General features: G+C 44.9%; 2 protein-coding genes across 2 annotated transcripts in view; one reads left to right on the top strand and one right to left on the bottom strand.

The window, feature by feature from the left end:
• Positions 1-12,414, bottom strand: part of NSUN2 (NOP2/Sun RNA methyltransferase 2) — a 34,640-nt gene extending 22,226 nt beyond the window's left edge. The window contains exons 1-6 of the mRNA XM_050792934.1: positions 11,947-12,414; positions 11,663-11,820; positions 10,942-11,046; positions 4,271-4,376; positions 1,896-1,967; positions 704-788 (exon numbers count right to left, since the gene is read on the bottom strand). Coding sequence (XP_050648891.1) covers positions 704-788; positions 1,896-1,967; positions 4,271-4,376; positions 10,942-11,046; positions 11,663-11,820; positions 11,947-12,042 — 622 coding nt within the window. The 5' untranslated portion in view covers positions 12,043-12,414. The remainder of the gene's footprint in view (positions 1-703; positions 789-1,895; positions 1,968-4,270; positions 4,377-10,941; positions 11,047-11,662; positions 11,821-11,946) is intronic.
• SRD5A1 (steroid 5 alpha-reductase 1) overlaps positions 12,377-20,168 on the top strand; it is a 37,506-nt gene continuing 29,714 nt past the window's right edge. The window contains exon 1 of the mRNA XM_050792945.1: positions 12,377-12,920. Coding sequence (XP_050648902.1) covers positions 12,616-12,920 — 305 coding nt within the window. The 5' untranslated portion in view covers positions 12,377-12,615. The remainder of the gene's footprint in view (positions 12,921-20,168) is intronic.

The raw sequence follows: 20,168 nt of genomic DNA, 5'->3' as shown, positions 1-20,168 counted from the left end.
TAAAAAAGAAGACTTCAAAAAACAGACCTAACAAATATGCCTATTAAAACAGAACTAGGGAAGTTTGCTGGAACAAAGGTAGGACGAGAAGAAAGCTGACTCTAAAACATCACGAGAGGTATTTGTTTCCACTCAATAGAAAGGGGCGCGGTGTCACTATAACAGCTGCCATTTCCTGAGCACCTCGCAAGCTACATACTGATGCATCCCATTTCATATGGGATGTCTAACACCGTAAGTAACTTGCCGATTGGGATTTGAACCCAGGGAGTCTGACAGTAGCTTTCAACAACTATACACTACCGCCCTTCATGTAAGGCAGTAAGTAATAATAATAATAATAATAATAATAATAATAGTAACAATAATGAGCAAAGGTGGGGGAAGGGGGAAGTTGTTACTAAAAATTCAAAGAGTGAAATCTATCTTCCATAAGGAGGCTTGATAAAGAAACACCATTTGCTTTTATAGAAAACACACATAATTCTAAAATAAAGCTCCCCCAAGGCATGAGTGTGCTGGTTTGAGTACTACTGACGGTGGCAGGCAAGATGTCCAGGTCTACTTCCGGTAGACAGAAAACACATCTGCTTGTCACAGGAGACTTTAGGGCCAAATGAGCAGGCAAAGTTAGAGTCTTTTCCTTGTCTACAATCTGCCAAAGTGGCATTCCTACCCTTCCGAACACAAGTCCAATGCATACCTGGAAAGGGGACATTCATGTCGGCATGTAGCATTTCAATTAACTGTGTGGTCTTTGAGCCAGGTGCTGCACACATATCTAAGATCTATTAACAAAGCAAGAAACTGTTTCATGTTTTTAAAAAACCAAATATTCTGCATTTAATTTAAAGCAATTCTAGCTTTTCAATTTCTATTCCCAGATCTAAATATACTTCCTTACACAGTCTATAGAATGACATATTTTACTTTTAGGGATTCCATAATATACACTGCCCCAAAATCACAGAATGATATAGGTCCAGTCTCCAAAGAGGATGGGAGCAGAATGAAACTGGAAGCCAGTGACACTAATTATAGAGATGAACGAGTAAGAATTATGAGAATATAATGCTAAGGAACAGAGCTACCTAGGCTCAAATCTCAGCTCAGCCACTTATCAGCTCCATAACATCAGGTCAATTACTTCTCCTTGCTTCCTTTTCCTCATCTGGAAAAATGGAAATGGTGATAGTATCTGCCCTTGGATGGCTGTGTGAATGATAAAGCAAACTAATTCACCTAAAGAGCACAGAGCAAGGCCAGAGGCAGTGGCTCATGCCTGTAATCCCAGCACTTTGGGAGGCTGAGGCAGGCGGATCACCTGAGGTCGGGAGTTAGTGATCAGCCTGACCAACATGGAGAAACCCGTCTCTACTAAAAATACAAAATTAGCCGGGTGTGGTGGCGCGCACCTGTAATCCCGGCTACTCGGGAGACTGAGGCAGAATTGCTTGAACTCGGAAGGCGGAGGTTGCGGTGAGCCAAGATTGCGCCATTGCACTCCAGCCTGGACAACGAGAGTGAAACTTTGTCTCAAAAAAAAAAAAGGAAAGAAAAGAGCACCGAGTGATGCTTGCCATACGATGAGCTCTTGATACATGTTCACTACCATTTTCAACCTAATTTAGCCAATCACCATCACTGAAGACAATCCATATAGTAAACAAATCAATAAAACTAAAGGGGAGAAAATAGTTTTCTAAACCATAAAAATTAAGTAGGACAAAAACGAAAAAAAAGAAACTAAGATATGTACATATCACTTTTTATCCAAAGTGAAAAGGAGAAAAAAAGGACTAATTATATTAAGAAAAAATGGTTTCAACAAAACAAACAGGCATGACACTGTTAACAAGCTGCCCGCCCACACGCTTCTAGCTGCTGTACGCTACCTTATGATGAGGCCGGACGTTGAGAAGTAGTGGTGGGATCATGCTAACAGCTTCTTGACGACTGATATTTCCCTTGAGGAAAAAAAAAGGCAGCAACATTTACAAAAACAAACAAACAAAAAACGCAGAAAATTTCAATCTTTGTCATTGTTTCAAAGGCAACAGGAAAACAGCACAAAATCTTACATAGAACAAGAGAACTCATACTATCGCACAGAACACTAAATGAGGATGGATCTGTACACTAGTGGACAAATGGTAGCTTTACCATTCAAGTATTAGAAATTCAGGTAAAATATCAACTTTTATGAAAGAAAAGGGACTTGAAGCTTACAGAATCCCAACTCCCCGTCGCAGGAGAGCACAGAAGCTAGAGGGGCAGCTCTCAAAGACAGAAATGCTATTAAATATTTAAACAAAAACCTTCTACAGCAGACAGCATCAACTTAGGACAGAAAGTGACTGTCAGATGGTTTTTCCTTCTTGCCTAAAATTCTGTTTCTTAGTCCTCCACTATTTTCAGACATAGCCCATGTCCACTTTCTATTTCTCACAACTACCCTTCAAACAGATGAAGACATCAACCACTGCTTCCATCTTTCCATCTTTAGACCATCAATATCTAAAATCCCTCACTACACTCCCTGCCCCGTCTTCTCCAGCGGGCCAGGATATGTTACAAGGCAGAACTGCTCAGGTGCAGACAAAAATCCTCCTGCCCTGGCCCAGCACTAGCCTCAACCACACCTCTATTTTAACCACCTTGAAGCTAAGGCTTTGCTCCATCACAACCCTACAAAAGCTGGGCCTTCTGGAAATGACCAGCCACCCAGGCAGCCATCACTCAGGCTGTGACTGTCAATACAGGCTTTCACATTGATGGCTGCTAATTTTCACCTCATGGGTTTCTGGCCAGCATGAGTCTGTAATGACTCACTCACTAGGCACACTGATTCCAAGCTTCTGAGTTATACGTATGATCCCGATATGGTGGCCGCCTGTCTCCATCCAAGGTTTAAATTAAAGCATTAAGTAAGACGGGGACATCCCGGCAGACAGTCACCAGATTCATGATCACCCCATGTAGACGTTTTGTGGCCAGCTTTCCATAACCCAGAGGTTACTGCCATTCATCTCAAGAACTCTCATCACGCTGACTCCTAATCAAAAACCTTCACTAGTTCCCTACATCTGGACTACATCTGGACTACACTAAATTCCCCACACTAAATTCCCATCTCCTCCATCTTCCAAACACGCCAAAACCTGGCTCTTCCAACCTATCCATGTGTATCACACCCCACAAACCCCCTGCTCTCTTCCAAGTGCAAACCTGAGCTGTTCTCTAGCAGCTTACTGATCTTTACTTGGCCTTCCATCTACATTAAAAGTTGAGCAAGAGAATCCTCTCCTGCACTGGTCTCAAGTACGGAACGGGGTATGTGGCAGCACTTAGTTCCTGGTTCTTGTTACTATTCAGGAAGGAAAAGCCAGGCAGACACAAGCCCAGTTTAGCCGGTTACCTAAATGATAGAAAGCCAAAGTGACAAAGAACCATAATCTGGTGACACACAGATTTACTAGAAAGTAGTAGTTTAGAAAATAGGAAGGAAGAAGCTTCTGATTTTAAAAGTGAGAGTAAGAATTCCAAAAAAAACAAACAAATACCCAAACTTTACGGGCATTCATTGAATTATTTACTTCATGAGCAAATAGCTGTTTTGCGGGGATGGTCTGCCGCTAAAGGTAAAAATCTCAGCACCCGAACTGCACTCAAGGAATGTGGATGGCAACAGAGAAGGTGAAAATAGATGCCGTCCTGTGAGGACCAAAGCTGGGCTTAGGTGTTTTGTGGCTGTTAGGTGTTTTGCGGTTACCAAGAAGAATGTATGGTAAGAAAAAATACATAGTGTAAAAAGTAAAATCAAAAGCTTCATTTTTAGTAAAATAAATTGATTTTAAAAAACAAAACCAAAAACCTATTCCCCACCAAGATGGCCTTAAAAATATATTACTTTTTATGGACAATAGGCATCTGAAATGTGAACCTAAGAAGGAAATGACAATGCAGTGCTCACTCCAACCCTACAGCCATCCCCAACCCTACAGCCATCCAAATACATGAGCAAGAGGAAACAAGAAATTAACTAGCTGGGACTGATATCCTTACTAAACTTCATGATTAGATAAACCAAACAAGGCAACGGATATACAAATAGTCAGAAATCACAGGTGGTGCAAGCACTGCAGATATCTTTACTGTGATGTCCACCTATTGCATTGCTTCTAGTGACAAGAACCTAAAAACAGAACTATGCTACATCTATGCATTCACAGCTTTAAGGAAACTAGCAAATCTAAAGGAATCAACTTACAGATTCAGTTTCACTAACTAGAAACTGATGAAACTTTTCCAACTGTGGCGATTTTCTCAAGATTTTTCGACTTAAATTTGTGTGCCAGGCAAGTTCTTCAGGATACCTGACCAAAAAGAAAGCAAAACATTTATAGATTATAAACAGTGAAGTCCTCTGTTGACAACTTTGTGCTTCTATCAGTCACGGGCCAAAAGAGACCTCAAATGTTGTTCTCCCTGTTGCTGTTCACAATCCTCTAAGGACAGTCAGCAACACTCAGAGATGTCCCTGTAGGCATAAGGAACATGGCTCTAGCTACACCATGTGCCAATCAGAAACAGGAGACTCATGTGGGATTATAAGACATATGCATATTACCGCAAAATTATAATGATGAAACGTTCAAGATCAGATGGAAAAGTGGACACTCCTCTGCTCTTGACCAGTATAAGGTAACAACAGTAAGGTCATCAGAAATAAAAAGATACAAGATGACTTACTTAATGTGCAGATCGCACAGAATCAAAATAATGCAGTGTCAGTGTTCCACAAACATCTGATTAGAGTTTTTTTAAAATATATTTTTCATTATTTCTTTTTTTTTTTTTTTTTGAGACGGAGTCTGGCTCTGTCGCCCAGGCTGGAGTGCAGTGGCCAGATCTCAGCTCACTGCAAGCTCCGCCTCCCAGGCTTACGCCATTCTCCTGCCTCAGCCTCCCGAGTAGCTGGGACTACAGGGGCCCGCCACGTCGCCCGGCTAGTTTTTTGTATTTTTTTTAGTAGAGACGGGGTTTCAACGTGTTAGCCAGGATGGTCTCGATCTCCTGACCTCGTGATCCGCCCATCTCGGCCTCCCAAAGTGCTGGGATTACAGGCTTGAGCCACCACGCCCGGCCTCATTATTTCTAATACCAGTTCTATAATGTACTAAAATATTTTACATACCAAAAAAATCCCTACCTTGGAAACCACTAATGTATTAATTTGAGCTCCTAGGCTGTTACCTATATATAACTAAGAATAAAGCATTTCCTGCCATCATTTCTTTGAATATATTTGAACTTTTCTATAAATGATGACATCAATGTTTTTATTATTATTACTTTTTTTAATTGGGGGAGAAATGGGGGATACTAAAGACATTGTCCTTTTCTTTTTTGAGACAGTCTCACTCTCTCACCTACGTTGGAGTGTAGTGGTGTTATCTCAGCTCACTGCAACTTCTGCCTCCCAGATTCAAGCAATTCTCATGCCTCAGCCAGCCACCTGAGTAGCTGGGATCACAGACGTGTATTTTCAGTAGAGATGGGGTTTTGCCGTGTTGGCCAGGTTGGTCTCGAACTCCTGGCCTCAAGTGATCTGCCCGAATCAGCCTCCCAAAGTGTTGGGATTACAGGCGTAAGCCACTGTACCCAGCGGGGATGCGCTTTTAAACTTGGCCTGCACCTACACAGGAATCTGCACTGTACGAACGAGCACACTGATGTCACACGGCACCATGCTCAATCCAGTGCCAAACCAAGTGTAACATGTCACGCGGCCATAAATCTTACTGCAGTTTCAGCAATTCTCACTAAATCTGAGATGCAGTATTACACTCAATTTAACAATGCAGGCTCACAATGTTTCCATGCGTCAAACTGTAGCCAGAGTGAAAACCATGAAAATAAAATTGGAATGTTTGGAAAACACAAACATATTTGACTGCTTTTAAACTTCGATTATTTGATGGAAACAAACTCGGGACTTAAAAGTCTAAGACACTGCTCAAGTCATAATATTACAAGATATATCTGAAAAGCATTTTCTACCAAATAATGAAGATGAAACTGGTTGAATCTGTCCACGGCCACCCTCCAAAGGTCCCCAGTGCTTTGATTCTATCTCATATAGCCCAGTTCCCTCCTCAACGTTTACTGTGTTTCAAAAATATAAAGCCAAAATAAAATCATATTCATAAGGCAATTTAAAAAAAGAATTGTTTTAAATAATCTTTTGGACTCATTAGAGGCGAAATAGTAGGTTACATGCAAATTTGGCATTTGCTGTCATATTGGGCAAATATCTGCTGTGCCACTATAACCTCTATTTGTAAACAGCCAAATGCCAGCTCATACAATATCTGGTCTTCCTGAACTCGTCTGTGTCAAAGCTAGTATGATCATGTAAGTTATTACCTTACCAAATCACCAAAACATCAATATGAATACCACATGCCATTTAGATTTATTGTAAAGAGCTGAATTTTCCTTTTTAAATATAGATAAGCAGTCTAGATACACTTTGAACAAATATACCCTTACATGTCTTATTCGTCAAATTTCTGATAGTCAAAATGTAAATGTACTATAACAAGATTAAAATTTTACAGTATTTATAATTGTGAAGGCTGCTGAACTTATGAATAGAAAGCAGCCTTAGGAACTCTTTAATAGTTAAATAAAAATAAGAAACTAACAGATAAATGTACATTTCCTCTGGGTACAGAGAACAGCCTGGGCAACAAAGCGAGACACTGTTTCTACAAGAAATTTTTTTAAATTATGTTTCTTATATAGCTTGAGGAACAGCATCATCTTTTTATGAGCCAAAAAAATGTTTATCGAATCTTTGTATAGATTTTAACATCAAACAAAATGATCTTAAAGAGGTATATTTTTTAGTTACTTAATTCAAATTTAGTTCGTATCTTTTAAGAAAAAATCTTATTTGGGCCCCTTAAAGGATAAATTAAAAGGACCACTGTCATCTTTGCACGTCAACAATTCTCAAGTGGTAAGAACTCTGTAAATATATACACCACCTATGAAAACCATCCTCAATCTAGACATTAAAAAGCACATAAATCTGCCAGGTGCAGTGGCTCATGCCTATAATACCAGCACTTTGGGAGACCAAGGTGGGTGGATCACTTGAGGTCAGGAGTTCAAGAGCAGCCTGTCCAACACAGCAAAACCCCATCTCTACAAAAAATATGAAAAACCAGCTGGGTGTGGTGACATGGGCCTGTAATCCCAGCTACTTGGGACGCTGAGGTGGGAGGATCACCTGAGCCCAGGAGGTGGAGGTTTGCAGTGAGCTGAGGTTATGCCACTGCACTCCAACCTGGGCGACAGAGACCTATCTCAAAAGAAAAAAAAATACACAAACAGCACATAAATAGAATGACAATAAGATGCACTCTGAACAATTGGTTGTCAAAACAATGCTTTTTAAAGAATGCTTTAGGATAATTTCTCATTGTTCTGAGTCTACGAATATAAGAAAAAAAATGAAATTGGCCCAAGCTATGGTACTATACATAACTTTCCTTCTAGAAAATGTAGTTACAAAAAACACTTTCCTAAATTATATTTCATTATGTACCAGAGGATTGGGAAGAATATTACATGATCTATTTCTGCATCTTGAGCAATACAGAAAACTACCAGAAGTCCTGAAAAGCTTCTGCTTTACTTGCTTGCTGAGAGATTTAGTACCCTAAAACTGACAGGTGAATTTGAATAAATAATGCTCAGAGAATAAAGCTGCCAAGAAACTGACATTGGCCAGGAATGGTGGCTCACGTCTGTAATCCCAGCACTTTGGGAAACCAAGGCAGGAGGATCGCTTGAGCCCTGGAATTCAAGACCAGCCTGGGCGACATGGTGAAACTCCATCTCTACAAAAAATAAACAGATTAGCCAGGCATGGTGGCATGCACCTGTAGTCTGAGCTACTCGGGAGGCTGAGGTGGGAGGATCGCGTGAGCCTGGGAGGTCAAGGCTACATCACTGCACTCCAGCCTGGGTGACAGAGTGAGACCCTGTCTCAAAATAAAATACAGAAACCATCATTGATACATTATCATTGGAAATTTATTGATACATACATTAATACATACATTACTTGGAAAAAGCCAAGTATTAGAAACCCAAATCATACAATGTTTTGTTCATACCCTTCAGCTGTGTGTTCCGAAAACTAAAGCAAACAAAAACATAACTGGCTGTTGGCAGAAAGCGATTCACTTTCATTCTTCAACTACAGACAACCTGCAGATTCTAAGAGTTTGGTCATTACCTTGTCACATACCCAGACACGTTGTTCAACAAACAAGGTGGAAAAGCAGCTCTTAAATGTTAAAAGGGCTGATCGAATCAAAGTTTAACTGTAGTTTGCAGAGAGTAATAAAAAACTAGCAAGGCTTATTAACATCGCATGGTTTCTCCTAGTTTGCTGGCGCCTGCAGAAGAAAATGCCCACATTGACGTGCCTTGAGAGCACACCTCTTCCCTACAGACGCGCGCTGAAACCCTCCTCCTGGACAGGAGCTTCATCTGAAAAGCATTTCTTATCCCATCTCTGTGCTTCTATACACAAGGTTTTAGAAACAAACGTTTCCAGGTGATTGTGTGAAGCAGCACATACATCCACCACTGTTAAATATACAAACATGCCCAAGGAGAATCATAATCCTGTCTTCTTAAAATATTTCATATGGCTTGGCTCTGTGTTCCTACCCCAATTTCACCTTGAATTGTAATATTCCCCACGTGTCAAGAGCAAGACCAGGTGGAGATAATTAAATCACAGGGGCAGTTTCCCTCACGTTGTGAGGCTGCAGTGAACCGTCACTCTCACGACAGTGAGTCTGTTTTCCGGGGGGGAGATCGGATGGTTTATAAAAGGCTTCTTCCTTTGCTCGGCACTCATTCTCTCTCCTGCCACCCTGTGAAGAGAGACCTTCTGCCATGATTTTAAGGTTCCTGAGGAGTCCCCAGCCATGTGGAAATGCGAGTCAATTAAGCCTCTTTCCTTTGCATACACTTACTCAGGTATGTCCTTATAACAGCATGAAAACAGACTACTATAGTATCAGACCTCTACTTCAAGCAGAACATAATCAATGTCGTCAATGTAATCTTCAAACGACTTGAGAAAAGTCTACAACCTAGTTACTAGTTACTAGGAGGAAGAAAAGCTTGATCTCATGAAGGCTACCTCTTCTCAGCAATGCCATAACTAGAGGCTGAAAAATATCTACCTTTTCCACTGACCTCGCTACAGTGGACAATTAGTGACCACTAACAGCAACCTAGCACCTGAATCATTTTCCTACACTGTACCCTTCAAGCTTTTAAACATCTGAGATGTGGCATATCTATTATTTTTTTCTTTTTTGAGATGGGGTCTTGTTCTGTGGCCCAGGCTAGAGCGCAGTGGCATGATCTTGGCTCACTGCAACCTCCACCTCCTGGGTTCAATCGATTCTCATGCCTCAGCCTCCCTAGTGGCTGGGATTTTAGGTGTGTGCCACCATGACGGTCAAATTTTTGTATTTTTAGTAGAGATGGGGTTTCACGATGTTGGTCATATTTATTCCTATATCCCAGAAACACATTCCATGATGGTGATATTTGGTCTTCATACTGGTTGAATATTGACTTAATGTTTGGCCAGTCAGCATTCATTGTGAATGTATAAGCTTATCTGTGATAGACAATGAAAATCCAAATAGCCAATGAAAGAAAAGCAAGCAAATCTGTACCCCATGATTAATGAAAATCTGACCTCGATTTGCGAACACTAGAGGTTATCTAGAAAGGAAAGATAACACTACATACTGGAAGAGTCAAAACCTCAAAAGTTGATGCAAAACACTTAATTCGGCAGGGCGCAGTGGCTCACGCCTGTAATCCCAGCACTTTGGGAGACTGAGGTGGGTGGGTCATGAGGTCAGGAGATCGAGACCATCCTGGCTAACATGGTGAAACCCCATCTCTACTAAAAATACAAAAAATTAGCCTGGTGTGGTGGCGGGCGCCTGTAGTCCCAGCTACTCAGGAGGCTGAGGCGGGAGAATGGCATGAACCCAGGAGGTGGAATTTGCAGTGAGCCAAGATCATGCCACTGTACTCCAACCTGGGCGACAGAGTGAGACTCCGTCTCAAAACAAAGGCTTAATTCACCTTTTCGCGCATTACTTTCTTTTCTGAGAACTCAATACCTCAAAGCTAATAATAACGGCTTTTCCACTTACAAGTTAACCGAAGGACTGGCGCCTCTGGAGTTCTCCAAGCATCTCTACAAGATGCTGTCAGCACAAGGGATCACCTTCACACAACTGAGACTAGAACTGAGCCATGAGGAATAGGTAACCCAGAGGGCACCTGCAGGACAAGTCAAGAAAGAGGTGGCTCCCGGAGTAGTAGTACGCATGGGTGCCAACACTCGGAAATGCTACACTGGCTGGTGCAGTCTCTACTGGGAAGTAGCAGGAGACAACCTGACAGCAGACAGTGGTAACCTGTCTGTAATGGAAAACACTAAGAGACCACCTACCAGGAGACTGTTGTCAAGCTAAGTCTGTCCTTTTTCTGAAGGCAAAGAAGCCACTCTGCAACAGTTTTGATGAGAAAACAAGGGCTGTAGCATGGAGCTGGCAGAAGTGGTGACATAAAGGAAGAGGTTGGATGTACTAGGAAGAGTTGGCTGAACTCAGTGACTCATAAAGCTGCAAATCGCCTGAAAACTTGGATACCAATGTAATGTTGATAGAAGCACCAGGTACTAAAACATTAGGATGTTTGCCAAGTATACCCAGGCTCTTTCATGTTAACAGCAAATGCAGTACCAAGAAATATAATTCAAGTGATAGAGATTAATATCCCAAGCAAATAATCGACATGAAGCATTGTGGTACCTACCAACTCAGTGGCTGTGGAACTTCAACTTTCTGACCGTCCACCTCCAGGTCCTCCAATTCCTTAAAATATTTGTTCTTTAAGCAATGGAGAATCTCTTTTGCATGGCTATTGAAAAACAAGAAAGTTTCAAACTGATCTAGAAAGCTAAGTTAATACATTGTATCTTTTTAAATTTAAGACTGCAAGTGTTTTAAAACTAAAACCAACTTTTGCATGCAGAGTAAACATTCTTCAGTCACTACTTTTACACTGTATCCCTTCAAAATTTAAGCAATCCACACTGTTTATCCCTAAGAGCAACACTGCATTCCTTCTCTCCTAAGTATACCTACAGTTTTAGTTTCACTTGCGACTCATTTAGAAAGATGTAACTACAAAGATGGGGGGTGGGACGGAGGGGGGAAGGACCAAGGAGTTTTATGCATTCTCTATATTCTCTTACGTTCCGAAAGGTAAGACCCTCAGCTTCCCTCCTGGAAGATTCCCCAGGAACCGAATCTTCCTCAGATCCCATTTTCATTTCCTCTTCTAACCCTGCACCTGCAATACCTCCGTGACCATTTCATTGGACCCTGTGCTCCCACCTCAATGCTTCCTGAATCCAAACCGCTGAAACGCCACGGTTCTCTGGCATCGTAACACTTGTCGGAGAAAACACCATCGCCCTTAACCGCCAGCATCCTGGCCCCAACTCCCAAAAAATCAGGCACTGCCCCCCTACCTTTTGTAACCAGTAATTCTTAAAGTGGCCGGGAGGGGCTCCCTGAGAGCGTCCATGAACTGGCCCCATTCGCCCTCGGGCACGATCTTGAGCTCCTGGTAGTAGTGCTCGAACAGCTTGTTCTCCTTGACGATCTCGGGGTAGCCTCCTTCCCAGCCCTGAGAAAGGAAAGCGACGTCTACCCCGAGGCCCGAGGAGCTGCCCCTCGCCGCCGCTTCGGAGGCCTCGGGGTCCGGGAGGCCCACGAGGAGCCCCTGGCCCGCCCGCCGGGTCCCGGCTCCTACCGCTTCGCCGCGCTTTCCACCGCCCTCGGCGCCATCCTCCGCATCCTCTGGCCGCTGCTGTTGCTGGAGCCGCCGGCCCCGCGACCGCCGCCCCATAGCCCACGCGGCCGCACACGCAGCACGCACAAACCGGCGGGCCACGGCCAGACTTTACAGCTCCCGGGACTTCCGACCGGAAACCAAGGCCCCACGTGTCGGGGCCTGGTCCTTTCGGGGACCTTTGGGGACCGTCCAAGAATAAGCCTAAAGCGCACAACCCGTCTTCCCTAAAAGCAGCGAGAGAGGGAAAACCGCGGACAGCTCTGAGGCGGAAAAAGCCTCCAGGAAGCAGCCATGAAGGCGTCTCCAAGCGAAGCGCCCGGGTTTCCCACGCGGTCTCAGGGACCTCCGCGGACAGCCTGAGGCCGCCCGTCCGCAGAGCGGCGCCGGGTTACGGCGGCCCGGCGTGGGCGGGGCGCTTCCAGGTCCCTCCCCGCGCAGGTGCTCGCCCCGCCCCCGGGGCCGCGCCCACAGCCCCGGCTGCCCTGGAGAAGCCTGGATTGAGAACCCTGTCTGCAGTGTCCCGGCAGTGCCGAACTCTGGTAGCCGCCCGTCCCGCCCCCGCGCTGCCGCCTTATATGTTGCCTGCCGCGGCCTCTGGGGCATGGAGCACGCTACCCAGCCCCGGCGATGGCGACGGCGGTGGCGGAGGAGCTCCTGCTGGCCGAGGAGCGCATGCTGGCCGCGCTCGCCTACCTGCAGTGCGCCGTGGGCTGCGCGGTCTTAGCGCGGAATCGTGAGACGAACTTGGCGTACGGCCGCCACGCGTCGCCCAGCTTTAGGGTCCGAGTGCCGGCGCGGGCCGCCTGGGTGGTGCAGGAGCTGCCCTCGCTGGCTCTGCCGCTCTACCAGTATGCCAGCGAGTCCGCCCCGCGCCTCCGCAGCGCGCCCAACTGCATCCTCCTGGCCATGTTCCTCGTCCACTACGGGCATCGGTAACGTCCCCGGCCCCCGACCCTCGGCCCGGCGTCCTCTCCGACCTTCCCCTCACTGCCCGGTGCCCTCTCCCCGAAGCCTCCCCCACCCAGATGCCCTCTCCCTGCCAAACCCCCGGGGCGTCCCCCATCTGCACGGGTCCCCTTCCCCTGCCGCCCCTGGGGTCCCCTCCCCGAGTCCCCCGGCCCCGGGAGTTTGGAAACCAGAAGGGATTCGTCTAGAAAGGGCGGGAAGCGAAGGACTAGAAGGGAGTGATGAAAAAATCATGATGAGACTGATCTGGAAAGAGCCACTCGGTGGTCCTAGGTTTGGTTTCCTTAGCCGGGTGCGGTGGCGCCTGTCTGTAATCCCAGTTACTCGGGAGGCTGAGATGGGAGAAGAGCTTGAACCCCCTGGAGGCGGAGGTTACAGTGAGCCGAGATCTCGCCACTGCCCTCCAGCCTGAGTGACAGAGCAAGACTCTGTCTCAAAATTAAATAAATAAAAATAAAGAATTAAAAAGTAAAAATATAAAATTAAAATGAAGACTAGATTTTGTTCCCTTAGATCATGTCTGCGGGGGTGTGTGGGGGGGTGTGACCTAGAGTCTAATGCTGATGGTCTTCAGTCTTGAGGGCTACTGGTTTCTACTCCTTTCTGCCGGTTCCCCCTTTGGTATCTTTGGTGATGGTGGAGCTGTTTTCTCTGAGCCAAGTGATCAGCTGCAACTGGAAACCTGGTATGCTAAAATTTCCTAGCAGTTTCTCTATATAGGCTTGATCACTTTCACACTTTCATCTCCACCTTATGCAAGGGACCCCAGGATTGTGGGGGGGCTTTCCAGGCAACAACCTTAAACCTTAAACAAATCAAGTCTTAAAGATGACTTCTAAATCTTTCAAGGTGTTTTTTTTTTTTTTTGAATATTTTAAAACTGGCTGTGTCTGACATCTTCAAGTTTTCTAATAAGTTGGGGTTCTCTCCAGGTCTTATCTTTTGGCTTTTACACAGCTAAAGCAAACGGCAGGTCAAAAGTTCAAAATCAAATTTTAAATGTTTTCATTCAGGCTCTGGAAAGCTTCACCGTTGAAAAGGATGTCTCTGCACCCAAGGAAGTTGAACTCACTGGCTCTGTGACTGTGGGCCGTTTACCCAACCTTTCTGATTTGGGGTCCTACCTTAAAACACCCACTTCCCACCAAGACAGGAAGAACTCAGTGTGTCTTTATAAGCCTCTGTTCTTTTCCTGGTGTCATGCATTCCAGTGAAGAATTTTTTTTGGGAATAGGATCAACCATTGCTACACATGTGTGAATGCACATCCAGACATGTACTCTGTGTGTCATTCATGTACACTGCTGCCAGCCTCATGTGCCAGCAAAACTGTGGCATTGGAAATGAAGGGAGCACTTTACAAAGTTTTGCCTGACATCCCAAATGGAAGCTTTTTAAGTTGAGACATCATGTTTAATTGTACCTACATTCACTCAAGCAAAAAAATGAATGCAACCTCCCAAAGGGCCAGGGTCACCTTGAATGATAGAACTTGAACAGCTCCTTCATACAGAGGAAAGCATGGAGACACAGCATGCTGCTGTCTTCCCTGAGGCTGTTGGATGAGGAGCTGCTAGGACGAAAACGCACTTCCTATACTAATAGTTTAAAAGCTGCTCCAAGAGGATTGGCTGGGTCAGGTATAGTTTTTTTAAACTGCTAGGCTATTTTTTTTTGGGGGGGGAGGGGGCAGGGTTGTACATGTTATTGTGTACATAGCCTATGTGGTTTGGGGACATTACGCTTTCCAAATAGAAGAGATAAACATTTTCCATTCTACCCAAGCAACTAATTTATTAAACAGTCATTTGATCTAAGTCATGAGCACTTGGAAGAGAACCAGAGTGGAAACAGCATTTAGCACTGAGCACAAACCATCCCAGCAGCCCCTGGAAGCGTCCTGGAGCCCCTTATTTGCACAGGGCCCTGCAGAGAACACCAGACCCAGTGGGAGGAGGTTGTGGGTACAAGGATGACTCAGAGGCAGGAGAAAGGTGAGCCTGAGGAGGTGCTGGCCAGGCAGAGCCAGTGGCACCTTAAAAAACCTGACAGGTATGCACACAGGCCCCGTGCTGAGCTGTGAGATTTCGCAGGAATGAGGTTGGGCCCTGCCCTGGGGAGCTAGAGCCTCTTTTGGGAGTGGCGAGGACCAGAGCCCAGTCCAGGGACTTTCCACAGTCCATGTGGCCTGAAGGCAGCAGCAGAGCTACAGCTCTTGCCAGAGCAACTGACAGTTTCAGGAACAATGAGTACAGGACAGTCAGCTCAGGAGGGAGGAAAAGTGCAGGAAAGGATAGAGGGAATAGTGCACTTTCATGTATTTATTCAGCAAACACTGAGGACCTACGTGCCAGTGAGGATTTCTGGACCTGGTGGTATGCTGGGGATATAGTGACAAGACATTCCCTTGTCACTATAAAAGACAGGAGTAAAAGACAGGTTGTGGAGAATCTATGGGGTCTTTTGGACACAAACACCAGGGAAGGAAGGACAGGCTGCCTGGAAGGGGACAGGGCTGGTGTGGGGCGATAGCCGTGACGCAGGACGATCTGTGGTCCTGACCAGTTCCCCCAGGAGGGCAAAGGACATTTTCAGGAACATCTTTAGGGCTTGCAGTGGCAACAACGATTGCCTGCATCCTATCTGTGCTGAGGCCTCCTCCTTCTGATCCCATGGCGCTTGGGTTCTTGGGGGCAGGGGCAGCAGCATCTTACTGGGGCCTTAGTCATGCAGCGCATGGAGTGTCGTCTGGCACGGTGGCAGCCCCTGGAGGCAGGTGCCTTCCCCAGCCTCCTGGCAGGCCTCCCTAGGGTCTTCCGAAGCCTGTGTTTACTCCTGTCACCTTTACCCTCCGCTCCGTGGTTACGGTGACGCCCCACTGCATCTACCCTGTTCCCTAGCCCTCTATTTTGTTTCCCTGGGCTGGTGCTGTAACCCAGGTTCTCGTCGCCTGTGTAGGTTCTTGTTGGGCTTCTTCACTCTTCCCCACTGGTCTTTCTTTACCCTCGTTTGTGAATCCTGCTTTGCTAGACACAGCAAAAGTCTCCTGGAGTCAAGGGCATTAGCTCTGGACTGTGTTGGAGTTGCTGGGTGGCTTTGCAGACTGCTGCCTGACCTCAGGCTCTTTCTCTCCACCCAGGCAGGTTTGTTCAGTGTTCCCTGAACCCAGGCTGCTTTGCTCATGGATTTCCCTTCGCCACTATCAGCAGTGAATTAGGGGATTGTCTCTTCATTGTATGTTCATTTAACAAATAACTCCGAGTAGCCTGAGCAGGAGGTGCTGCTTGCCACGGGAGCCCTCAGTGACTGCCTCTGTTAGGACTGGTGGCCAAGTGGTGCCCAGAGTGCAGACAGTCAGGTGCCCTGAGGTCTCCTCTTTCTGACACCTGCCCCAGGTCTGTACTCAGCCAGGTCCATGACCTTGTGGGACTTTGCTTCTGTCTTTATCTCTGACGATGGTGCCTCAAAAAATTGCACCTACTTTAATTCCTTGTTCCTCGCATGTAATTCTATTAATGGGCTCTTGTGGGGAGCCTAGCCCAGCTTCACTTTTAAATGTGTTGTGGGTAATGTTAAAACACAGCAGGGAACTTTGAGGGTGAAGTATGTTAAAAGATAAACTCAGGTGCATTAAAATTGTAGTTTTTTAGGCTGGGCACACTGGCTCGTGCCTGTAATCCCAGCACTTTGGGAGGCCGAGGCAGGTGGATCACACGAGGTCAGGAGTTCGAGACCAGCCTAACCAACATGCCGAAACCCTGTCTCTACTAAAAATACAAAATTTAGCTGGGTGTCATGTCACATGCCTGTAATCCCAGCTACTTGGCAGGCTGAGGCAGGAGAATTACTTGAATCCGGAGGCGGAGGTGCAGTCCAGCCTGGGCAACAAGAGCGAAACTCATCTTAAAAAAAAAAAAAAAAGTTGTAGCATTTTTTTGGAGCAGACTAATTCATGAATCAGCACCAAACCACAAGCAGTGTAAGCTCCACCTAGAAGGCGTGTAGGAAAGCGATTTTGTAAGATGTGTTTGCACAGGCAAGACAAAGGAAGCATTTGATTGGTCAGAGTGGAAAGTCCCGGAGATTAGTGGGTGGTTTCTGATTGGCACAATCTCTCATTAGAAGTCACTTGGCAGTTTCTGATTGGTTTAAGTTTCCTTCCACTGTGAGGTTTCCATGTGCTTATGTAAGACACAAGACACCATCTCAGCCTAATGGCCTTCTAATTAATTTGTTTTAATAAGGGCATACTGAATCCTTGGCCCTTGTCTCATAGATTGGAATAATCTGAGAAAATAGAAACTTCTATTCGAAAGTGTAGAATGATGAAAAGTGAAATAATGATAGCCAAGTACTTATTTTAAGCATGCTTTGTTGGCAGCTGTGCAATTTGGCCATCATTTCAAAAGTCTTTTACAGAAGGAAAGGCTAGGCGAAAGGAACAGACCCAAATCTAAGAAGTGCTATAGATTTCAATGGTCTCAAGTTGTTCAGGGAAAAAAGCAATACAGTCAATTATTAAAATTAACCACTCTCAGTTTTAAACATTTAAAAATGATTAAGTCCACCATGGCCTAAATTACTCCCATATAACCAAATTCTCTATTTCATTGTTCCCAAACTTGGGGGTACAACATTATAGGTTGTCCTGAAAGATGACGTCCAGTTGCTCTGAGAGTCAAATCATTTGCTGAATAAATGCCTATCTGTTACAAGTCAACCAAGGGATTATTATTCCCAGTTTGTTGGGAAGATATTTCAAGACATACTTTTTTAGTTCACTGTGTGAATTAAATAGGCATAGAACTTGCTTCCAAGATGACAAAACCCAAGAATCTTACTTTAAACGTTTGAAAGAATAGTCATTCCAAGTTTGCATTTTCATCCCCGGAATGCATACTGTATCATATTTTGAGTCTTTCCCCTTTGGAGGAGATCACATCGAGCAGATGAGTATGAACAGTTATTTTACCAGTTACTTGGGTTTATATTGTATGGGTAATTCTGCTGGTTTGAATAACTGGAGAAATCACTCAAGTGCTGCTTAGGAGTAGACGTTTGAGAAGCTCGGAGTTCTCAGTGCCCCTTACGTGGGTGCCACCCCACAGTCCTCGCGGAGAGTAAGAATGGACAGGGAAGCAGCCCCAATGATTTTGTTCTTTTTGATAATCCATTTTTCTTCTTGGGTGCTTATAGGGTACTTTCTTTTTCCCTAGATGGATAATCTGTGTTTGCTTGTTTATTAATTTCGCCAGATTCTCTCTGAGCCTTTTTAGGAAATTGAATTTAGCCCAGGAAACTGAATTTCTCCATGTCTCTCATTCCATCTGTTCTGAATGCTAGGTGCCAGGACTTAAGACACTTGTCAATATTGTATGTGAACAAACTTACAGGTGAAATATATGCTTGTTGTAGAAAACTTAGAAAATAATTCAAGGAAAGAAATAAAAGGTGCCTATAATTTCATCTTAGAGATAAAGCTGACAATATTGTGGTATTATCTTTTTCCCGTATCTTTCATTGTTTTTAATAAGTTTTTTTCTAAGCAGTGGAAATGCACACATACAAACACATACAACATCTTGTAACCTACTTTTGGCAGTTGGTATTTCTTTTGACTTAATAGAAACACTTAGTGAAAATGACTGACAGTGACAATTTCATATGCTCGAACCAGACATTCCTACGTCTCAATGGGTCCTCATGGTGTGGTGGCTGGAACACCTGGGAAGGGGACATTGCCAGCCAGCCCTGCCACTGTGATATTGTCCGGCCACGTCACCATATTCCTGCAAGCTTCCATGTTCTGATCTGTAAAATAGGGATAATAGTCACAGGTTTGCAGTGTTAAAAAAAAAAAGGGCATTTAGTATAGGATTAGGAATTATTAGAAACACTTCTATAAGGAACTATAAGATGCACTTTTATATTATATCTAAGCTTGTAAACTCAACCAAAAGGCAACTGCAAATCATCCTGGCCATTGAAGCACCAAAGAAATTCTGGCTCATTAATGCTCTCAGTTCAGCTCCATCATCAAACATGTCTCCCTGGTGGCCTCACAGACACCAAAGTTTGCAGTTTCCATGGGTTATAAAAACAACTTGGATGAAAAGCAAGTCTCATTCTTTTTTTTTTTTTAAATTGAGATGAGGTCTCCCAGTGTTGCCTGGGCCGGTCTCAAACTTCTGGGCTCAAACAATCCTCTTGCCTTGGCTTCTCAAAGTGGTGGCATTACCACTACACCAGGCCAAAGTCTTGTTCTTTACATGGAAAGAGATAAGATAAAATAGGAAAACTAACATGACGGAGAACGAAGTGTCAGATTTAATCTTACATTTACTGTGATGAATCAGCAAACAGAATCTCTGTGTAGCTTCCCAGACCTGACTGTTTTGTATTCATTAGCTTGTAATCAGAACAGAAAACAGATTTATAACCCATTACTTAACGTTCTTTTTAATCCAAGTGCTTCATAGTTTCTCTTTAATATGGTTTCCATCCTAAGGGATTGTCACCTTGTTCAATCCTTTATTTTCTCAAAGACAGAGGATAGTTGTTTCCCATTGTTCCTCTGTGGAATGGTGACTTTGTGTGTGAATGGGACGGTGTAGGAGAAAGGGCTGTGAGTGCCCACGCCTGTCCTAACTGGGGTAGTCTGGGCCGCACACTGATGTGCTGTGAGTTCCATGAGTAATTTATATCCAGGCAGGTGCGCCCACCTTCCTTGCTATCTGAAATTGGCCCCATGGCCCTAAGTAGGACCCTGTCATTTATGCTTGGAGTCCACTGCCCTCTCCGAAGTGCTGTTGTCCCTCTAGAGTCTAGACAAAGACTCGGGTGAAAGCCATGCCCAGACACCTTCTTCCCGACCCTACCCCATGCGAGTTCCAAATTGGCCACAGTCAAAGGAAAATCTTTGCCGACAACAATGGATTTCCAAGGAAGGAAACTGAGTAAAGCTAAAGAGAATGGCCCGAAACGAGAAAAGCCTTCCGGGAGGTGCTGAGAGGGGCAGAGCGCTTCCTCGGAGCGGAGTGCCTAGGTCCAAGTCAGCTCTCTAGAGAGAGGGAGGTGGGAGGAAGAGCTCACCTTCTCCTAGCGGTTGGAGGCAGAGGCAGCGTTCCCCTCCCCTCCCCTGTCCACCGCTTTGTTGACTTCAGCGGTTTTATGACAGGCCTATAGGCATCCCTGGGTCACTGGTGTCCCCTTCC

This window comes from Macaca thibetana, chromosome 6, assembly GCF_024542745.1.
Source record: "Macaca thibetana thibetana isolate TM-01 chromosome 6, ASM2454274v1, whole genome shotgun sequence".
In the NCBI taxonomy this organism is placed as follows: Eukaryota; Metazoa; Chordata; class Mammalia; order Primates; family Cercopithecidae; genus Macaca; species Macaca thibetana.
The sequence above is the reverse complement of the archived record's forward strand: the minus strand, read 5'-3'. Positions and strand labels throughout refer to the sequence as shown.